The sequence below is a fragment of the Rhinoderma darwinii genome, chromosome 3, assembly GCF_050947455.1.
Source record: "Rhinoderma darwinii isolate aRhiDar2 chromosome 3, aRhiDar2.hap1, whole genome shotgun sequence".
NCBI lineage: Eukaryota > Metazoa > Chordata > Amphibia > Anura > Rhinodermatidae > Rhinoderma > Rhinoderma darwinii.
The window spans coordinates 68,649,711-68,673,506 of NC_134689.1; the positions used below are offsets into that span (position 1 = coordinate 68,649,711).

The 23,796-nt window shown below is 42.9% G+C and overlaps 1 protein-coding gene across 11 annotated transcripts in view; it reads right to left on the reverse strand.

Moving 5' to 3' along the window:
- Positions 1-414: 414 nt before the first annotated feature.
- KCNIP1 (potassium voltage-gated channel interacting protein 1) overlaps positions 415-23,796 on the reverse strand; it is a 1,275,893-nt gene continuing 1,252,511 nt past the window's right edge. For 10 of the 11 annotated variants that reach the window (XM_075856391.1, XM_075856388.1, XM_075856387.1 and 7 more), the window contains one exon: positions 415-612. In XM_075856391.1, the coding sequence (XP_075712506.1) occupies positions 597-612 (16 nt within the window). In that variant the 3' untranslated portion in view covers positions 415-596. The remainder of the gene's footprint in view (positions 613-23,796) is intronic. The other variant, XM_075856393.1, reaches the window with a different exon arrangement.

A 23,796-nucleotide genomic window follows, 5' to 3' on the forward strand; every position in this document is an offset into this window, starting at 1 on the left:
TAGATATGTATAACATTTACACTCCTTTTCTCTTCAGCAGTCACGGTTTCCTTTTTACTGTCTGTTTGTTTCTTATTGTTCTTCTGTAATTCTGTACTAATGATGTACCTCATTATCCTTTGGATTAAGGGTGTGAGGATTGTTGTAAACGCTCATGTTTTGTTTTTTTTCTCAAAAAATAAAAACTTTAATTGGAAAAAAAAATAATATAAAAATGTGTTGATCCCTTGATATTTGATGTCCAATTTTTCTATCACTGTATTGTGTGTTCCACTTATATAAAATTTTCTTAGCTATCATTTAGCTTCCAATCTCAGTAGATGTCTAGGAATGTAACGACACCGGAGATTAGGTTTTTACTCATACTAACAATTTTTATTGTTTACAAACAACAATAAAGTACAAATAACCTAGAAAGGAAAAATAAATCAGATATGAGCATTCAAATAAACATGCATTCAGGTAGTAAGTCCAATATAATGGAAGAAAAATGTGGAAGTTCTTGCTTCTATGGAACCATAGAAAATTATACAATTAAACAATTTTATTGTGTTTTTCTTCTCTTTACATAACATTCTCAAACAGTTGCAATGACCTCATAATATTGTCATCCTAAAATAAAGAAAAAATAAGTACAGTTAATATGCAAAGCAAGATTACCTCACTTTAAATAAACATTGCTTTATATGGTAAATGATCCAAAACAATATTTCCAATTATGTTTGACTAAAAATTAAGAACACATTTTATGGGTGTTCATCACTCTAAGGCCTTATTCACACGAGCGTTAAATACGTCCGTGTGATGGCCGTTAGAACAACGGCTGTCACACGGCCGTATGTTTTTCAATGGGGCCGTTCACACGACCATTGTTTCAATGGACCGTGTGAAGGGTCCGTTGAAAAATAGAACCTGTACTATTATCTTCCATTTTCACGGATCCCCTCTATAGGCTCAAGTCCATGGGGATCCAAGAAAACGGGACACGCACGGGGGCACCTCGGACGTGAAAAAGTTAAGTTTACGCTAACAAAGCAGTAATATCCATTTTACCTGTTTTGTTTCTCCCTGAACTCCAAAATCCTACTATTACATTGGTTCAGAGACATGAAACATATAATCCTCCACTTTAAATCTAAATCAGGTTATAGACATGAGAGAAATGTTAGCCAAAACGGACAATTTTAACTTTCTACTTATAATAGTCCTTTTGTTAAACATCAATAACAAGGGTTTATTTCTCTTAAATGCCCTGTAGCATCAAAAGCATTACTATATACTAGAGTATTATCTGTCAACTTTGACCAAGCTAAATTGACACAAAGCTTTGTATGACCTAATCTTTATTTTAGTAGATAGGCTGAGTGGAACTGCAGCCTTTGTGTTATTAATGTTGTTCTATTGGATATATTTTGCGACCACTCCTTCTTTGGAGAAGCCAAATTAATTTATATGCCATTCACACTATAAAAATGGTACAGATAAAAGAAGCTACTGACCACCAAAGCAAAATCTATAAGGGCTTGTCCACTCGTAACGGAATTGCTGCATATTTTCAGTCCCGAATTGCAAACAGAAAATACACAGCAGAATATAGTAGCAGCAAAGTGGGTGAGATTTACCAAATCTCATCCACACGCTGCGCAAAATTTCCTTGCGGAAATTCACCTGTGGTGCTTGATTTTTGTACCACGGCATGTCAATTCCTGCTGCGGAAAGTGGACTGTGGCAGCAAAATCTGCACCATTTTCTGCAATAAAAAACACAGGAAACGGTGCAGGTTTTCCGTAGCGGAATTTCTGCTAGTTTCTGTGGAATTGTTGCAGAAATTTTCTGAAGCAATTCTGTTACGTGTGGACAAGCCCTTAGAATCAGAAACTTTATTGATGATGCAATTTAATGCCAAACCGACTTCTTAAAGGACCAGTGTCACGAAAAAAAATAATTTTTATATCAATTTGCTTTTAGTGTTTTATTAAAACAATTTTTATTTATTTGTGTGTTTGTGTTTTACTTTTTTTTATTTTTTCACTTTTTCTTGTCCATAGGGGCTGCCATTTTTTTTCCATCTCTGTATGTGTCGATTAACGACACATACAGACATGGAATACGGCACATACAGTCCCATAGTGAATGCGAACGGGGCCCGTTCCATCCACTATGCTGTACGCCGTCTGTGTGGGAACGGCGCATGCGCCGCTCCCACACAGTCCAAATTTAACTGTGCGACGTCCGGCGCCATTTTCTTGTGGACCGGAAGTCACAGCCGGACAGTAAGATTACTACTTCCGGTCGCGGCTTCCGGACTTGTGCACTTGGAGCGGAGGTAGCAGACGGAGCGGACGGACCGGAGGGAGCGGCGGCGGCAGGAGCAGGTAAGTTACGTCTGTGTATGTATGTGTTTTACTGTGTGTTTACTACTGTATGTTAACCTACTACACTGTGTGTTAGCTCAAAAAATGGCGACACACAGTGTAAGAGGTTTGACCGTTCAATCCCCTTGTTTCTCCCGGCACTAACCAGGATAAAGGAGGGGGGATTCTGAGAGCTCACTAGAGCGAGTGAGTTTTCTCAAATTTTGCAGCATAAAGCAATGTGGTTGCTTTACCACATGCCAATGCTGCAATTTTGGGAATTGCTCCATATAGTTACCAGCGCTGGGAAATGTTATAAATTAGAATCTAATTTATAATATTTCCTGACTTGTGAATAAATTTCAAAAATTAGAACAATGTTTAATCACCTATACACTAACTGTTTAACTAAAAAAAAAAAAAATTTCTAGCGACACATTCCCCTTAATTTGACTAGAAATGATTGATGTCATGTTTGGCTATATTCCTATCCAATCAACACCAGAGGACAAATTTAAAAAAAAAACAACATTATTGGCGTCTTGCAAAAAAGTCACATAGCAAGAGATCCTGATACAAATGCATGAATACATGTCTGTGTGTGTGTTCGTTCATGCATGTAAAATAATAATGTATACCAGACCGATATAGAATATAACATTGCCCCAGCTGAGTGGATCATACACTCACTACATTATAGGAATGTTACTAGTGGCTACAGTCATACCTATGCAATATAAATTGTGACGTTGCATAGTGACCACAAATAGCAAGGGTCTCTGAGGATGCATATAAAAGTGGAAGGTATATAAAAATAATTATATATATATATATATATATATATATACATATATATATATATATATATATATATATATATATATCCATGCCAAGTGTGCAGATACTAACAAATACATTTTCTCTTCAGATATATCGAGTTATATTGAATTCATTAATATGTGAATTATATATATACAGTAGATGAATTGTTGATCATATGGCATGGTACTTTAGAGAAATTGAATAAATATATAGGCGACAAACAAGAACCAACTGAACATTATTGACATACATTTTTTCTTCCTATCCTAGACCATTAAGATTAATTCATGTTGCACAATTTCTAAGTACGCATCACAACTCATGGTTTATATGCTTGTACAATAAGAAAAAGATCTTGGGAACATGGATATAGCAATAGAAGTATAAAGAATGCCTAATGCAATGCTAAACATAGCCAAAGGCGCAAACTGTTACACGCACAACCTAAAATAAGACATGTTAACAAAAATCAGGTCTATAATCACTTAAAACTTAAGTGTGTCTAAACTGCCAGAAGCTGGGTGGTAACGAAGAGAAGTGGATGATGCTGATTCGTCAGCATCATACATTTCCATTCACAACGCCCAGCTAGTAAAAGAAGTAAAAACGCCCAGATGTACATACACAATACACGCCCACTTGTACTTTAACTTTAAACATGCCCAGTTGTACTTTAGAAAGCCTCATTTGCATAAATATAAAAATGGTCATAACTTGCCCAAAAAAGCTCGTTTAAAAAAAAAAAAAAAAAAACGTTACTCTTATCTACATTGCAGCGCCGATCTGCTGCAATAGGAGATAGGGGTTGCAAAATCTGGTGACAGAGCCTCTTTAAGATGACACAAAATAATTACTACATTAGAAAAATATTTGTCAAAACTGCTGATTTAAAATGCATTAGCCTCAAAATTATTCAAAAAATCCATGAGTCACAGCAAGGAGATGTAAAAAGCTTAAAGTCTATGTAGTCCTTTCATTACTTTTTTAAATTATTATTTATTGTATGTGTTTTGGCATAATAAGCATATCTTTTTTTTTATTAAAGAACAAAAAAAAACAATATTTATACAGTACTGTGCAAAAGTTTAAGGCATTTGTGGGAAAAATGCTGCAAATTAAGGATGCTTACAATAATAGAAGTGTTAATATTTGTTTGTTTTTTTGTCAATTAACAAAATACAAAAGGAATGAACAGAAGAGAAAACTAAATCAAATATTTGATGTGACCACTCTTTGTGCAAGTGTACCTAGAAGAATTGATGCTGTTTTGAAGGTAAAGTCATGAATTTTGTAAGATTATATTCAGGTGTATGATTAACCAATTATACCAAACAGGTGATAATGATCATCATTTTCATATGTAGGTTGAAACACAGTCATCTCCTGTAACAGGAACAGTTGTGCAGGAGGCTTAAAACTGCGTGAGGAACAGACAAACTCTGATACAAAGCTGAGGTTGTGCAAGACAGTTTCATGTCACAAGTCCACTATGGCAAGACTTAGCAGTTTTTAATTGCTTTACCAGTCATTAGTTGTCCGGTCGTGGACAACCCTTTAAAAAACTTTGGAATGCTTTTACTTATCCAGGGGATTCTGAGATTATTTTCCCGTGACACATCATACTTTATGTTAGTGGTAAAATTTGGTCGATACATTCAGTATTTATTTGTGAAAGACACCAAAATGTGGAAAAATGTGGAAAAATTATAATTTTTCTCAATTTAAATGTATCTGCTTGTAAGACAGTAATAGCACACAAAAAGTTACTACTTAACATTTACCTTATGTCTACATTATGTTGGTATAATTTTTTGAACAACATTTTATTTTTCTAGGACATTACAAGGCTTTATCAGAAATTTCCTAAATTTTCCAAAACCTATTTTTTTAGGGACCGACTTTGAGGTACTTATTGTAACGTCCATGGCCACGAACCATCACTGTCACTTTCCCCTCCGACGGCCGCGACCCCAGACCTCCGTGTATAGGCCGGTATTTCCTCCCACGTGACACAAGTGCTCGTATCCGCCCAGCTCTGCACTAACCTCTAAGGTGCGCGCACACATGTAATTACTCACAAAATCATCCCCAAATCACCCTGGACTATAAAAAGGGCTTTGCCATTTTACTCCTTGCCTGAACGTTGCTGTTCATTCCCATGTTAGTCTTGCAAATGGTCCCTTAGTCGTATCTTTTTCCCAGTTTTCCCATGCCCTGCTACCTATATACTTTATCCCGTCCTGTTCCTGTGCCCTTTCTAGTGTTGGAGTCATGTTGTGCCATCTGCCACACCTGCTGTCATACATCACATCTGATGTCATCTGCCACGCCTGGTATCATCCGCCACGTTTCGCGTATCTACTATCAAGTTCCATCTGTGCCTAAGCCTCTGCTACTGTCTGGACTATTACAGGTACTCTTGTGCTAGGACTTTGCATAGACTTTGTATACTGTTGTACTCAACAGTATGGCCTAGTGGGTCCAAATACCCATGGATCGTGACAATACGCTCAGGCCATGGATCCCGCTGGTCAACCCAAGACCTTGACGACATCGCAAATCATGCAGGCGGATATGCAAGACCTGCGATCACGACAGGACCAACTCCTCCAGGCTGTGAACGCCAGTGCACATCGGCTGGATACGCAAGCTGCAGCCTTCATGGCACCTGTTCCTATTGCTCATGCTGTTCCTCCTGCTACACCTCCTGTCAGTACCAATGCACAATTTTCAAATGCCCCTACCTCCTCGCTGCGATGAGATGCGAGAACCTGCAGGAGGTTTTTAAACCAATGTCAGATCCACTTCAGACTGTATGCAAAAGCATTTCCGTTCGATGATGCAAGGATCACCTTCATAGTCTCTCTCCTTACTGGCAAGGCTCTGGCATGGGCAAACCCCATCTGGGAACGTCAGGGACCAGAGACCTGTAACTTACAGTGTTTCCTGCAGACTTTCCGCACAGTATTTGAGAAACCTGGGAGAGTCTCTCCTGCAGCTGCATCTCTGCTAAGCCTTTGCCAGGGAGACATCTCTGTGGGCGAGTACACCATTCAGTTCCGTACCCTGGCTGCAGAACTAGCCTGGAACAACGAGGCCTTGGCAGCTACATTCTGGCACGGACTGCCTTATGAGATTAAAGTCGGGCTTGCCTCTCAAGCTCTGTCACCTACCCTGTATGATCTCATTCTTCTGGCCACCTGGATTGAGATGAGGATCCGGGAACAGTCCCAAGAGGTTCGCCGGGAAAGAAGATTCCCTACGCTGGCTCCTACTGTCCTGCAACGCCTGCTGCCATCATCAGTTGTTCCACCAGAGGAACCTATGCAAGTGTATTAGCTCAAGTTGTCAGTCCAGGAGAAACAACACAGACGCACTTTGGGACTCTGTCTGTATTGCAGCGTCGGAGGCCATTTTGTGCATTTGTGTCCCAAGAAGCAAAAAAATTGCAGCACCTAGGGTTGGTTGGAAAGACAATCCTAGGGGGAACGCCACCAAAGAGAAAATTCTCTCCCAAACTGTCCATTCCCGAGATTATAGTGTCCTGCAGGAAAACGCACCGGGTCTCTGCATATTTTGGACTCCGGGTCCGCAGCAAACTTTATACAACAGGACATAATGTATTGTCTACAGTTTCCCACAGTCCCTCTGGGCACCACTGGCTGTTGCCTTGGTGAATAGACTCCATCTGTCTTATCCTATCGTTTCTGAGACCAAGCCACTGAGGCTCCAAGTTCGAGCCCTTCACACTGAGCAGATTGCGTTTCTTATCCTGTCTAAAGCAGTCAATCCTGTGCTGGGTCTGCCTTCTCCCCGGCTACATGCCCCAGTCCTTGACTGGAGTTCCGGAGAAATTCACCAATGGGGCCCCAAATGTCTCCACCGCTACCTGTTATAGATCTGTCCTGTCCAGAATCCTCTGCCTCAGTCATTAATGGAATTACCCACTCATTGCACTCATTATTCTCAGTTATACTGAGATGCTTCCCCCACACCGATCTTATGACTGCCCGTTCCAGATGCTTCACCACCCTGTGGAAGGGTATATCCACTCTCCCTGCCAGAGACCCAGTCCATGTCAGCCTAGATCAAGAAGAATCTGGAGAGGGGCTTCATATGAAAGTCCTCCTCTCTGGCTGGAGCAGGGTTCATCTTCGTTAAAAAGAAAGACGGATCTCTACGACCATGCATCGACTACCGTGGTCTCAACCAAATCATGGTCAAGAATAAATACCCATTGCCACTAATCTCTGAATTATTTGACCATATATGAGGAGCCAGGAGCTTCTCTAAACTGGACATGCATGGGGCTTACAACTTGATCGAAATCCATCGTGGTGACGAGTGGATGATGGCATTCAACACTCGAGACGATCACTACAAATACCTGGTGATGCCCTTCGGTCTGTGTAACGCTCTCGTGGTCTTCCAATAATTCATGAATGACATCTTCCAAGATCTCCTCTATGTCTGTGTTGTGGTCAATCTCGATGATATTTTGATCTTCTCCCCAGATTTGACGACAGATTAAGGGAGAATCGTCGGTATGCCAAGCTGGAGAAGTGCATTTTTGAACAAAATTCCCTGCCCTTCATGGGCTACATCATCTCGGACCAAGGCCTCAAGATGGATCCTGAGAAAGTAAAGTCCATTCTGGAATGGTCACGTCCTTTATGGCATGCGGTCCATACAGCATTTTCTGGGAATTGCTAACTTCTTCCGGCAGTTTATGCTGAATTTATCATCACTGATGGCTCCCCTCTCTACTCTCACCAAGAAAGATTGTTGTTTTTTTTCATTTACATTTTTTATACATTTTTTAACAAAAAATACAAAAAACAAAATACAATACAAAATCAAAATACAATACAAAGTCAGGACATGGTCAGTACAAAAAGGTGACATTCTAAAATAGTACAGCACTTAAATTGTGAGAAATGGAGATGAGGAGAGGGATCAAAACTCATACAAAACAAAAAGTAAAGAAGATTATGTTAAGTTCCTGAAAAGCTTTCAGGGCAACCATGTCTTTTTTTTTTAAATAAAAAAAAAGAGACCCTTCAATGACTCTCCCAATAAGTTACAGTGAAGGAAATAAGTATTTGATCCCTTGCTGATTTTGTAAGTTTGCCCACTGTCAAAGAAATGAACAGTCTAGAATTTTAAGGCTAGGTTAATTTTACCAGTGAGAGATAGTTTATATTTTAAAAAAAATCTGAAAATCACATCATCAATTGTGCACAGAGAAATAAGTATTTTATCCCCTACCAACCATTAAGAGTTCAGCCTCCTCCAGACCAGTTACATGCTCCAAATCAACTTGGTGCCTGCATTAAAGACAGCTGTCTGAAATGGTCACCTGTATAAAAGACTCCTGTCCACAGACTCAATTAATCAGTCTGACTCTAACCTCTACAACATGGGCAAGACCAAAGAGCTTTCTAAGGATGTCAGGGACAAGATCATAGACCTGCACAAGGCTGGAATGGGCTACAAAACCATAAGTAAGACGCTGGGTGAGAAGCAGACAACTGTTGGTGCAATAGTAAGAAAATGGAAGACATACAAAATGACTGTCAATCGACATCGATCTGGGGCTCCATGCAAAATCTCACCTCGTGGGGTATCCTTGATCCTGAGGAAGGTGAGAGCTCAGCCGAAAACTACATGGGGGGAACTTAATGATCTCAAGGCAGCAGGGACAACAGTCACCAAGAAAACCATTGGTAACACATTACGCCGTAATGGATTAAAATCCTGCAGTGCCCGCAAGGTTCCCCTGCTCAAGAAGGCACATGTATAGGGCCGTCTGAAGTTTGCAAATGAGCATCTGGATGATTCAGAGAGTGATTGGGAGAAGGTGCTGTGGTCAGATGAGACTAAAATTGAGCTCTTTGGCATTAACTCAACTCGCCGTGTTTGGAGGAAGAGAAATGCTGCCTATGACTCAAAGAACACCGTCCCCACTGTCAAGCATGGAGGTGGAAACATTATGTTTTGGGGGTGTTTCTCTGCTAAGGGCACAGGACTACTTCACCGCATCAATGGGAGAATGGATGGAGCCATCCTGAGTGACAACCTCCTTCCCACCACCAGGACATTAAAAATGGCTCGTGACTGGGTCTTCCAGCACGACAATGACCCGAAACATACAGCCAAGGCAACAAAGGAGTGGCTCAAAAAGAAGCACATTAAGGTCATGGAGTGGCCTAGCCAGTCTCCAGACCTTAATCCCATCGAAAACTTATGAAGGGAGCTGAAGATCCGAGTTGCCAAACGACAGCCTCGAAATCTTAATGATTTACAGATGATCTGCAAAGAGGAGTGGGCCAAAATTCCATCTAACATGTGTGCAAACCTCATCATCAACTACAAAAAACGTCTGACTGCTGTGCTTGCCAACAAGGGTTTTGCCACCAAGTATTAAGTCTAGTTTGCCAAAGGGATCAAATACTTATTTCTCTGTGAAAAATGCAAATAAATATATATAATTTTGACAATGTGATTTTCTGTTTTTTTTTTTAAATATAATCTATCTCTCACTGGTAAAATTAACCTAGCCTAAAAATTCTAGACTGTTCATGTCTTTGACAGTGGGCAAACTTACAAAATCAGCAAGGGATAAAACTGTAAAGGATCTGCCAGGCACATCTTCTGTGTCAACGCCCATAGGTAATCAGTCTGCACCTGCTTCTATGTCTGTGAGACTGACTCCATCTTCCACCACTCAGGATGGCAGGCTTAGGAGTGGGAGAGCCTATCACAGCCTGGCCAGACAGAGCTATCTCCCGCCCTCTGTCTATTTATACCTGCCTTTCCTGTTCCTCCTTGCTTGTGATTCTTCTCTGTTGGTTTCCTGGCCCGGCTCGTTCACCTCGCTTGTTGCTCACGGTGTTTCCGTGGGCAACTTCCCATTTCACTGGCTTCTTTGTACCCTTGTCTGTCGTGCACCCATTTAGTGTAGGGATTGTCGCCCAGTTGTACCCCGTCGCCTAGGGCGGGTCGTTGCAAGTAGGCAGGGACTGAGTGGCGGGTAGATTAGGGCTCACTTGTCTGTTTCACTACCCCGACATTACATAATCACAAGCCCATATACCTAGGCTACTCTGGTAGTGCCCCTGACCTCACCTCTTGAACCCCACCTCAAGTTGCCTGACCGGTTCTCAGGGGACCGGAAGACTTTTTTCTCGTTTCGGGAGAGTTGTAGGCTCTATTTTCGCTTAAAGCCACACTCCTCTGGTTCTGAGAGCCAGCGGGTGGGTATAATTATGTCCCGGCTCCAGGACGGGCCCCAAGAATGGACCTTCTCCTTGGCTCCTGACGCCCTTGAACTTTCCTCCGTTGATCTTTTCTTTTCTGCTCTCGGGCTCATTTATGACGAGACTCACAAGACTGCCTTTGCCGAGAGTCAGCTGGTGACTTTACGTCAGGGTAAGGGACCTGTTGAGGAGTATTGTTCTGACTTTAGGAAGTGGTGCGTAGCTTCTCGGTGGAATGACCCTGCCTTAAGGTGCCAGTTTAGATTGGGTCTGTCGAACGCCCTGAAAGACCTGCTAGTTAGCTATCCCTCTTCTGACTCCCTAGATCAGGTTATGGCTTTAGCGGTACGACTTGACCGACGTCTCAGGGAACGACGACTTGAACGTGTTTGTGTTTTCTCCTCTGACTCCCCCATGATGCCTCCCGAGGTTCCGTTGCTTCGTTCTGACACGGAAGACTCGGAGTTACCTATGCAACTCGGGGCCTCCGTGTCCCCCCAACAACGTAGAGAGTTCCGCAGGAAGAATGGTCTCTGCTTCTACTGTGGGGATGACAAGCATCAAGTGAACAACTGTCCTAGGCGTAAGAATAAGCAGCCGGAAGAACTTCCGCGCCTAAGTGACCGTCGGGGAGGTCACTTGGGCGCACAGGTATTTCCCGTAAATATGAAACGTAATAAAATCTTTCTTCCCTTTCAGGTCTCTTTTGAGGGTAGGTCTGCTACCGGCAGTGCCTTCGTGGATTCAGGGTCTTCTGCTAATATTATGTCTGTGGAATTTGCTATGTCTCTAGCTATGCCATTGATTGATTTGCCTAAACCTGTCCTGGTAGTGGGTATCGACTCCACTCCTCTTGCTAATGGTTATTTTACACAGCATACCCCTGTTTTTGAACTCCTTGTTGGCTCCATGCATTTGGAGCAGTGCTCTGTACTGGTGATGCAGGGATTATCGTCCGATTTGGTTTTAGGCCTTCCCTGGTTGCAGTTGCATAATCCCACGTTTGACTGGAATACTGGGGATCTTACCAAATGGGGTAATGAATGCATGACGTCATGTTTTCCTGTTAATTCTATTTCTCTCCCTGAGGAGGTGAACACTCTACCTGAGTTTGTTCAGGACTTTGCTGATGTTTTCTCTAAAAAGGCCTCCGAAGTGTTACCACCTCATAGAGAATACGATAGCGCAATTGATTTGGTACCAGGAGCTAAGCTCCCTAAGGGTAGGATATTTAATCTCTCTTGTCCCGAACGTGAAGCCATGAGAGAGTATATCCAGGAATGCCTGGCCAAGGGTTACATTCACCCCTCTACTTCTCCGGTAGGTGCTGGCTTCTTTGTAGGGAAGAAGGATGGTGGTCTTAGGCCATGCATTGACTACCGAAACTTGAATAAGGTCACTGTAAGGAACCAGTATCCCCTTCCTTTGATTCCTGATCTCTTCAATCAGGTTCAGGGGGCCCAATGGTTCTCTAAATTTGATCTACGGGGGGCTTATAACCTTATCCGCATCAAATAGGGGGATGAGTGGGAGACTGCGTTTAACACACCCGAAGTTCATTTAGAATACTTTATCATGCCCTTTGGGTTGTGTAATGCTCCCGCGGTCTTCCAAAATTTCCTAAATGAGGTTTTAAGAGACTACCTTGGGGTATCTCTTGTAGTGTACCTTGATAACATACTTGTGTTTTCCAAGGACTGGTCCTCCCACATTGAGCATGTCAGGAAGGTGCTCCGGGCCCTTCGGGAAAACAAACTGTTTGCTAAGACCGAAAAATGTGTGTTTGGGGTGCAGGAGATACCATTTTTGGGTCAAACCCTCACTCTTCATGAATTCCCCAAGGACCACGCCAAGGTCCAGGCTGTGGCGGAATGGGTCCAACCTGCCTCCCTGAAGGTGTTACAGTGCTTCCTGGGGTTCTCTAATTATTACAGGAGATTTATTGCTAACTTCTCGGTCATCGCTAAGCCTCTTACGGATCTCACTCGCAAAGGTGCTGATCTCCTCCACTGGCCTCCTGAGGCTGTCCAGGCTTTTGAGGTCCTTAAGAAGTGCTTTATCTCGGCCCCAGTGCTGGTTCAGCCCAGCCAAATGGAGCCATTTATTGTGGAGGTTGACGCGTCCGAGGTGGGAGTGGGGGCTGTCTTGCCCAGGGTACCAGGTCCCTCACCCATCTCCGCCCCTGTGCCTACTTCTCCAGGAAGTTTTCGCCCACTGAGAGTAACTATGATATTGGCAACCGCGAACTCTTAGCCATTATATGGGCATTTGAAGAGTGGCGCCACTTCCTGGAGGGGGCTAGGCACCAGGTAACGGTCCTTACTGACCACAAGAATCTGGTTTTCCTAGAATCTGCCCGGAGGCTAAACCCGAGACAAGCTCGATGGGTATTATTTTTTACCAGATTCAACTTTTTGGTCACCTATAGGGCTGGGTCTAAAAATATTAAGGCTGATGCACTGTCGAGTAGCTTCATGGCCAGCCCTCCTTCGGAGGAAGATCCTGCTTTTGTTTTGCCTCCAGGTATAATCATTTCCTCTATTGATTCTGATTTAGTCTCTGAAATTGCGGCTGATCAAGGTTCAGCTCCCGGGAACCTTCCTGAGAACAATCTGTTTGTTCCCCTGCAATTCCGGCTAAGGGTACTTAGGGAAAATCATGACTCTGCACTCTCTGGCCATCCAGGCATCCTGGGTACCAAGCACCTCATTGCCAGAAACTATTGGTGGCCTGGGTTGCTCAAAGACGTTAAGGCCTACGTCGCCGCTTGTGAAGTTTGTGCTAGGTCCAAGACTCCCAGGTCCCGACCAGCAGACTTACTATGTTCTTTGCCCGTTCCCCAGAGACCTTGGACCCATATCTCCATGGATTTCATCACCGATTTGCCGCCATCTCAAGGCAAGTCGGTGCAGTGGGTTGTAGTAGACTGCTTCAGTAAGATGTGCCACTTTGTGCCCCTCAAGAAACTACCCAATGCTAAGACATTAGCTACCTTGTTTGTCAAACACATCCTGCGTCTCCATGGGGTCCCTGTCAATATTGTTTCTGACAGAGGGGTACAATTTGTTTCATTGTTTTGGAGAGCCTTCTGTAAAAAGTTGGAGATTGATCTGTCCTTCTCCTCTGCCTTCCATCTTGAAACTAATGGCCAAACTGAGAGGACTAATCAGTCTCTTGAACAATATTTAAGGTGTTTTATCTCTGACTGTCAATATGATTGGGTCTCATTCATTCCCCTCGCCGAATTTTCCCTTAATAACCGGGTCAGTAACTCGTCAGGGGTCTCTCCCTTTTTCTGTAATTTTGGGTTTAATCCACAGTTCTCCTCCGTTTCACCTGGTAGTTCCAACAATCCCGAGGTAGAGGTCGTTCATCGGGAACTGTGCACAGTCTGGGCCCAGGTTCAGAAGAACCTAGAGGCATCCCAGAGCATAGAAAAAACTCAGGCTGATAGAAGACGTTCTGCTAACCCCTTGTTTATGGTCGGGATCTGGTGTGGCTATCGTCATAAAATTTGTGCCTTAAAGTCCCCTCCAAGAAGTTTGCTCCCCGGTTTATAGGGCCGTACAAGGTCATTGAAGTCCTCAACCCTGTCTCCTTCTGACTGGAGTTGCCCCCATCTTTTCGAGTACATGACGTGTTTCATGCCTCTCTCCTTAAATATATACCAATACAATACCAACGAAAGAAGGGGCACAGACACAGAGTACTGTTCAATATAGAGCAACGTTGCTGAACAATATGAGATCTACTGTGTTTGCGTCCCAGGTAATGACCAAGATAACCTTGGTGCATCGATCAACAATTGATGAACCCAACAAAGAAAATGATCGACTGAAGCACAACACATTGATAGCAAAAAGTACAAAATTTTATTAACATGAAACCATGACAAGGGTTAAAACTGGAACAGGGAATGAGTCACTCAATAAAAAGACATCGAAAAACAATAATGCACCGGGTGTCAATGTGACAAAAAACTATACAAAACTGTTGTTTGTTAGTACAGCGAAGAAAACGAGTATGTATATGCCTGTGCAGGCCTGTAGTTAATAGAGCCAAAAATAGTAATGACAGAAAAAGAGATCCACCTAGGACAGGATACCTGTATATACTGCCTAGATCACCACTATGCAGAGAAATGCATAGCAATGATTATATGTAAATGCCTAAATGCAGTGATTGTCTGCATATGTGTATTGGACTAATATACGGCATAGTATGTATTGCAGGACCACTTTTTGAAATAACATCCAACAATGTGCATGGGCTCACTAAGAAAACAACAGGTCAATAGCAGGAAACACACTCAGTAATGGCTGTGACACATACCGGTGGACATGATGGAGACGTGGAAAAGGATGTCTGGACCCGACGCGCGTTTCGGCAACTGCCTTCGTCCGGGGTTAGGGTCAAACTGCTAAAATCTACCTATATATGGAGTGTAACTCAGGTGTTTGCGATATGTACAAAAATGAGAAGAGGAGGAGGCAGGATCAAATGACAAACAACGGCGTCTGGTGCGGGGTACCAAGATGGCGCTGCCCCACTTCCGGTCCGCGTCATCAGAGAGGATGTGGGGCGGCGCGGACTAACCACGCCCCCCACACATCTCACTCCGAGTCTAGACAGCGGTCGGAAGAGGCCAGGGCCACTCCCCCCTCGGACACAGACATCTGATCAGGATGTCATGAACACCAGCGCACAGTCCATCATCGATATGTGCCAGAGAGGAACAAGAAGAAGAACTTACGATATAAATGGTTTACAAAGTATTATATGTAATTGGAAATGAAAAGTGACATGAAAAGACTTCCTATGGTGTAAATTATGTGATGTGTGACATGGAGAAAGGAAGGGGGGGGGAAAAGGGGGGGAAGGGGGGAAGGGGGTATATTTTGTGATGTGAAAAAATAAATAAAAAAATGAAAAAATAAATAATAAATGAATGCTCCGCTGGCAATGGTAAAAGTGAAGAGATGAAAAATGTGGTAAAGGATGTGAGTATGGAGAGTTGAGAATGAGAAATTGTGAGTGTGAGAGATAATAATGAATGTCAATGAAAATATATGAATGGGGTGACATGTGGTACAAGTGAATTGTGCTAGGAATTTGATGAGACGTAGTGAAAAACAAAAAAACCCCAATTACTGTATGTGTAGATATACACGTGTAATGGACACACGATTGTTCTATAGAAATCAATACTGAGTAACATCTAAATACTAAGTCTGGAAAAACCATAATACTGAAGCCACATGTATTGGTACAAAAATACGATACAACCCAATATCTATACATACAGCAGGCAGTATATATATCACTTTAAGTTCTATGTTTGTAAAGACTGAACATATATAATTGTGCCTAATAGATGCTACTGATAGCACTAAATAAATTAATAAGGAACGAATGCACGGAAACATGTTATAAAAAAGTACAGAGATCACGAATAGGAAGTGAATTATACAGAATAAAGGATCGAGATGATCCATACAAGATGGCGATAAATAGTAGATACGTAATATATGATACAAATAATACCATATATACATCATAGCAAATGCAGAAAATGCATATAAAACGTAGTATAATGTATCTTGTTTCCTCTTAGAAGAAGCGAAGGATGGACCGCAAGACACCTCCTCAGATGAACTCGGTGGGAGAATATCATAATTCTGTATATAAGAGAAACACAACAAGAAAAGGGTAGTTAATTTTTAAAAAAATGACAACAGGGATGAGGAAAAGATAAAAGCCAAGACCCACAAGGAGTCAATGGTTACAAAAACGAAACAAAGCTCAAAGATTCGTTTAATCCATGTGGAGACATTGTCCCAAGGGTCCAGATCCAACGAGACTCACATTGTGCGAGTTTTTGTTTTGTGGCCCCACCTCTCATACCGCATATAATATGATCAATCCCTCTCACCTTTAGCTTGGAGGGATCGCATGAGTGGTGTATTCTGAAATGTCGGGCCACAGGTTTCAACATCTCCAAAATTTCTGCCCCTGCTGCTCGCTTTATGTCGGCCATGTGTTCACGTACCCGCACCTTTAGCTCTCTGGAAGTAAGACCAATGTAAATCTTTGGGCACGGACATACAGCGTAATATATGACGGCTTTGGTAGTGCATGTGATGGAATGAGTGATATTAAAAGTTTTACTGCCAGATGCATCGGTAAAGGTAGTGACATCTTCTACATTGGGGCACGCTACACACTTTCCGCAGGGCTTGCATCCCCATCTTGGACCCTTGGTCCCAAATGGATATTTGTTTTTTATTGGGTCATAGAAACTTCTTACAAGATGATCTTTTAGATTTTTGGATCGTCTTGCAGTCACGGAGGGATATTTTGTGATGAATCTGTTTAGGGAGGGATCGGTCAGGAGGATCGGCCAGTATCTTTTAAGGATTTCCTTCATTTGAGGCCATCGAGAATGGTATCCTGTAATAAACCTGACCTGGTTCTGTTTCTCTGCCTTCTTTTTAGGGAATAGTAAATCATCCCTAGAAGTCCCTTTTGCCCTACGATAGGCTTTTTTAATTGATCTAGCACTGTATCCTCGCTCTAGGAAACGATGTTTCAGATCCGCTGCCTGTCTCTCAAATAACGAGTCAGAGGAACATATCCTCTTGATCCGTAAAAATTGTCCAATGGGGACCGCTGAAATGGTCTGTGGGGGATGAGATGAAGAAGAGTGGAGCAGTGCATTCACAGAGGTTTCCTTGCGGAAGACATCACTATGTATGAAACCCTTCTCATCAGTAAAGATTTTGACATCCAAGAAGTCCACACAACTAGGATGTGCTTTATGGGTGAATTTGAGGTTTACATCATTCATGTTAAGCCCAACCATGAAGGAATCCAGGTCTGCATGTGTGCCCTTCCAGATGACCAGAATGTCATCAATGTAGCGGGCCCAGAAGAGGACCCGCGCCATTGATTCCTCCCAGTCATCTGAGAAAAGAGTCCTCTCCCACAGCCCCAGGAAGAGGTTAGCGTAAGATGGTGCACACGCTGCCCCCATAGCTGTTCCCTGGAGCTGTAGGTAGAAGTGATCATTGAACACAAAAAAATTGTGTGTTAGGATGTGTTCAAGCATCTGTGCAATGAATGCACATAGTGATTTGTCTAGTTCTCTCCTTAAATGCTGCTCCCCGTCCTTGGCTCCCTCGAGGAAACCTCCGGTCCCTGTTCTCACCCCTGAGGGGGTAGAATTCGAGGTGGCCCAGATTGTGGACAGCAAGATGGTCCAAGGCTCCCTCCAGTACCTGGTCCATTGGAGAGGATACGGGCCTGAGGAGAGGACTTGGGTACCCGCCCGGGATATTCACGCTGGGGTATTGGTCAGGAGGTTCCACCTTCGTTTCCCAAATAAACCAGGTCCACCTAGAAAGGGTCCGGTGGCCCCTCATAAAAGGGGGGGGGGTACTGTAAAGGATCTGCCAGGCACATCTTCTGTGTCAACGCCCATAGGTAATCAGTCTGCACCTGCTTCTATGTCTGTGAGACTGACTCCATCTTCCACCACTCAGGATGGCAGGCTTAGGAGTGGGAGAGCCTATCACAGCCTGGCCAGACGGAGCTAGCTCCCGCCCTCTGTCTATTTATACCTGCCTTTCCTGTTCCTCCTTGCTTGTGATTCTTCTCTGTTGGTTTTCTGGCCCTGCTGCAGCTTCTTGTACTACTGATCCTCTGCTTGATTGACCTTGGCTTTTCTGACCACTCTTCTGCTTTGCGTTTTTGTACCTCGTTCATCTCCTGGTTTGACTCGGCTCGTTCACCTCGCTTGTTGCTCACAGTTTTTCCGTGGGCAACTTCCCATTTCCCTGGCTTCTTTGTACCCTTGTCTGTTTGTCTGTCGTGCACCTATTGAGTGTAGGGACTGTCGCCCAATTGTACCCCGTCGTCTAGGGCGGGTCGTTGCAAGTAGGCAGGGACTGAGTGGCGGGTAGATTAGGGCTCACTTGTCTGTTTCCCTACCCCGACATTACACAAATACTTATTTCCTTCACTGTATTTCCTCTAAGCAATAAATTTGTCTATCCAATGATCTAGGGACGGAGCTTCAACAGAAAGCCAGTAAGAGCAATCAAGAGATATTTAAACAACCTAGCGGGAACAGCAGGGTTAGAGGGAGGGGGAATTTACAAAAGATCAAGCTCTGGGAAAGGGGGGATATTAGACTGGCAAATGCTGTTACATTGCTTAAATATGTCTTGCCACCATTTTGAAATCTCAATGCAAGACCACCAAGTGTGATAAAAGGTACCTCTCTCTTTAGTACAATGCCAACAAATATCGGAATGAGAGTGTGAATATATGGAGGTTATATCTGGAGTTTTATACCAGCGAGATAAAATTTTATAACTGTTCTCCTGTATCCGAACACATCTGGATATTTTATGTGGAGCAACTAGGATACACAATATTTCAATTGCAGATAAGGATCTTCCCAAATCCAATTCCCACTGACGATTAAAATGAGGAGTGGAAGAGCTATAAAATGTTAACTTTTTATACAACCTCGAAATGAGTTTACTGATACATTTCGGTTGCGATAGTATATCTTCAAAACAAGTAAGAGGTCTATGACCAGCAGGGGTCGCACAGAAATACAACATGGTGGCCTTAATATGAGAAATCAAGGGAAGATGCGCGATAGGGAAACCAATTTTAGAGGCTATGGAGACATCAGCCAAAATAATGCCAGATTCATCTAAAAGTTCAAGACGCTTCTAGGAATGCTATCTCTCAAGCAAACGGTGCAAGACCCATCACATCCCTTACCTGAAGCAAAGGAGATGGCAAAAATTGTACATCTAAAGTTGAAGCAAACATGCCATATCCCCAGCGTCGCTTTAGTAAGAGGGTTATAAGAACCAGCATATGTGATAGCCTCTTTGATAAACCAAACTAAAGTCCTGAGGGGAACCTGCAAGAGAGCCTTTTCCAGAGCAACCCACAATTTTCCAGAGCAACCTATAATTCCAGCTTAACCCCTTCCCGCTCCTTGACGTACTATTACGTCATGGCAGCTGTATCGTTCGCGCTCCATGACGTAATAGTACGTCTCGGGAGTAACGGCCGTTTCGGCCGTCCTCCCGACACATACAGGAGCTGTGACGCTGCTGTCTTGTTCAGCAGCTGTCACAGCTCCTACAGCGGGGACCGATCGCTGTGTCCCCGCTGATTAACCCCTTAAAAGCCGCGTTCTATAGAGATCGCGGCTTTTTAGGGGTTAAGCTGCCATCGCCGGCCTGCTACGCGATAGCGGCCGGCGATGGTGACTATGGCAACCGGACACCAAACAATGGCGTCCGGCTATGCCATAGACGGAAGCCTAGTGGGTCCTGACAACGTCAGGACCCACTATGCTTGCTGTCAGTGAGTAGCTGGCAGTTCTAATACACTGCACTACGCATGGAGTGCAGTGTATTAGAATAGTGATCAGGGCCTCCTGCCCTCATGTCCCCTAGTGGGACAAAGTAAAAAAGTTAAAAAAAAGTTAAAAAAAGATGTGTAAAAATAAGAAAATAAAAGATTCAAAAGTAATAAAAGTAAAAATCCCCCCTTTTCCCTTATCAGTCCTTTATTATTAATAAAAATATATAAACAAACAAATAAACTATACATAATTGGTATCGCCGCGTCCGTAACGGCCTGAACTACAAAATTATTTCATTATTTATCCCGCACGGTGAACGCCGTAAAATAAAATAATAATAAACCGTACCACAATCACAATTCTTTGGTCACTTCACCTCCCAAAAAATGGAATAAAAAGAGATCAAAAAGTTGCATGTACCTAAAAATGGTACTGATCGAAACTACAGTTTGTTACGCAAAAAATAAGTCCTCGCACGGCTTTATTGATTGAAAAATAAAAACGTTATGGCTCTTAGAATATGGTAACACAAAAAGTGAATGATTGTTTACAAAACGTATTTTATTGTGCAAACGCCATAAGACATAAAAAAAAACTATAAACATCTGGTATCGCCGTAATCGTATCGCCCCGTAGAATAAAGTGAATATGTCATTTATAGCGCACGGTGACGCTGTAAAAAAAAACTAAAAAAAACAACTATAGTAGAATTGCTGTTTTTTAGTCACCACGCCACCTAAAAATAGAATAAAAACTGATCAAAAAGCCGCATGCACCCCAAGAAAACTACAATGGATTCCTCAAGGGGTCTAGTTTCCAAATTGGGGTCACTTTTGGGGGGTTCCCAATCTTTTGGCACCCCAAGACCTCTTCAAACCGGACATGGTGCCTAATAAAAAAGAGGCCTCAAAATCCACTAGGTGCTCCTTTGCTTCGGAGGCCGGTGCTTCAGTCCATTACCGCCCGAGGGCCACATGTGGGATATTTCTATAAACTGCAGAATCTGGGCAATACGTATTAAGTTGCGTTTCTCTGATAAATCCTTTTGTGTTATAAAAAAAATGGTATAAAGAGGATTTTCTGACAAAAAAAAAAATGTAAATTTCACCTCTACTTTGCTCTAAATTCCTGTGAAACACCTAAAGGGTTCATAAACTTTCTAAATGCTGTTGTGAATGCTTTGAGGGGTCTAGTTTCTAAAATGGGGTATTTCATAGGGGTTTCTAATATATGGGCCCCTCAAAGCAACTTCAGAACTGAACTGGAACCTAAAAAAATAAATAAATGAGGCAATACTTCGATTCTTACATTATACTGATAATGAGCCGTGCCCACCCCGAGATGACCCCAGTTTTGACCGTTTGTATAAACGGAGACCCCTATTAGACCGTTTCAGTGCCCGGTTTTCCCAAGCATACACCCCCGAGAAGTGTATTTCTATTGATGAGTCCCTGGTACATTTTAAAGGGAGGGTTCAATTCCGCGAGTACCTGCCGGGTAAGAGGGCAAGGTATGGCGTGAAGATGTATAAGCTGTGAGAGTGCATCAGGGTATACCTACAGGTTTAGGATATATGAAGGAAAGGCCACCCCCAAACCAGACTGCATCCTGGACTACAATATGTACATGGGAGGGATGGACTTGTAAGATCAAGTCCTGAAGCCCTACAGCGCTATGCGGTGTGGTATAAGAAGCTGGCCGTGCACATCATACAGATGGCTTTGTACAATGCGTACGTGCTATGTCGATGTGCAGGCCAGACGGGAACTTTCCTGGAATTTCAAGAGGTGATTATCAAGAACCTAATCTTTAGGGACCAAGAAGGGGGGGCACCCAGTACTTATGGAAGCGAGGCCACACGCATCGTACCAGGGCAACACTTTCCAGGAGAAGTTCCCCAAACTGGCAAGAAGGGAAAAAGTCAACAGAGGTGCAAAGTCTGCTATAAGAGGGCGATAATGGATGACACAATATATCAATGTGACACGTGTCCCGAAAAACTAAGGCTCTGTATGAAAGAGTGTTTTAAAATTTATCATACATCCCTTGGTTTATAATTTACCCGAATTTTACTTACCCTGATGCACTCCACACAGCTTATCCCCCCTCGTCTTTCCCCTCTGAGCCCTGCTGTGTGTCCAGGCAGCTGATAACAGCCACATGTAGGGTATTGCCATACCCGGGAGAACCCACATTACAGTTTATGCGGTGTAGGTCTCTGGTCAAAATGCTCACTACACCTCTAGATGAATGCCTTAAGGGTGTAGTTTTTAAAACGGGGTCACTTCTTGCGGGTTTCAACTGTACTGGTACCTCAGGGGCTTCTGCATACATGACTTCGCACTAGAAAATCCCCAGTAGGCCAAATGGTGGTCCTTTCCTTCGGAGCCCTCCCATGGGCCCAAACGGCAGTTTATCACAACAAATGGGGTATTGCGGCACTCAGAACAAATTGCGCAACAGAATGGGGTATTTTGTTTCCTGTGAAAATAAGACATTTTCAGCCAAAACTACATATTATTTGAAAAAAATAATTTTGTTTTCATTCCCAGCCCAATTCAAATAAGTTCTGTGAAAAAACTATGGGGTCAAAATGGTCACAACACCCATAAATTAATTCCTTGAGGGGTGTAGTTTCCAAAATGGGGTCATTTGTGGTTGGTTTCTATTGCTTTGATACCTCTGGGGCTCTGCAAATGCGACCTGGCACCCGAAAACCAATCCAGCAAAATCTGGACTCCAAAGAACACACAGCGCTCCTTCCATTCTGAGGCCTCCCATGGGCCCAAACGGCAGTTTATCACCACAAGTGGGGTATTGCCGCACTCAGGACAAATTGGGCAACAAAATGGAGTATTTTATTTCTTGTGAAAATAAGAATTTTTGAGCTAAAATGACATATTATTGGAAAAAATATATTTTTTTTTAATTCCCAGCCCAATTCAAATAAGTTCTGTGAAGAAACAATGGAGTCTAAATGGTCACATTACCCATAAATGAATTCCTTGAGGGGTGTAGTTTCCAAAATGGGGTCACTTCTGGTGGGTTTCCATTGCTTTGATACCTCTGGGGCTCTGCAAATGCGACATGGCACCCGAAAACCAAACCAGCAAAATCTGTACTCCAAAGAACACACAGCGTTCCTTCCCTTCTGAGGCCTCCCATGGGCCCAAACAGCAGTTTATTGCCACAAATGGGGTATTGATGCACTCATGAGAAATTGGGCAACAAAATTGAGTATTTTGTTCCCTGTGAAAATAAGAAATTTTGGTAAAAAATTACATCTTATTGGAAAAAATTTCATTTTTTTTAATGTCACAGCCCAATTGAAATAGGTGTTGTGAAAAAACTGTGTGGTCAAAATGCTAACAACAACCATAAATGAATTCCTTGAGGGGTGTAGTTTCCAAAATGGGGTCACTTTTGTTGGGTTTCCATTGCTTTGATACCTCTGAGGCTCTGCAAATGCGACATGGCACCCGAAAACCAATCCAACAAAATCTGGACTCCAACAAACATATAGCGCTCCTTTCCTTCTGAGCCCTTCCATGGGCCCAAACGGCAGTTTATCACCACAAATGGGGTATTGCCACACTAAGGACAAATTGGGCAACAAAATGGGGTATTTTGTTCCCTGTGAAAATAAGAAATTTTGATCACAAATGACATTTTATTGGAAAAAATGACATTTTTTTCATTTCACAGCCCAATTCAAATACGTGCTGTGAAAAAACTGTGCGGTCAAAATGGTAACAACAACCCTAAATGAATTCCTTGAGGGGTGTAGTTTCCAAAATGGGGTCACTATTGGGGGATTCCTACTGTTTTGGCACCTCAACACCTCTTCAAACCTGGCATGCTGCCTAAAATATATTCTAATAAAAAAAGAGGACTCAAAATGCACTAGGTGCTTCTTTGCTTCTAGGGCTTGTGCTTTAGTCCACGATCGCAATAGGGCCACATGTGG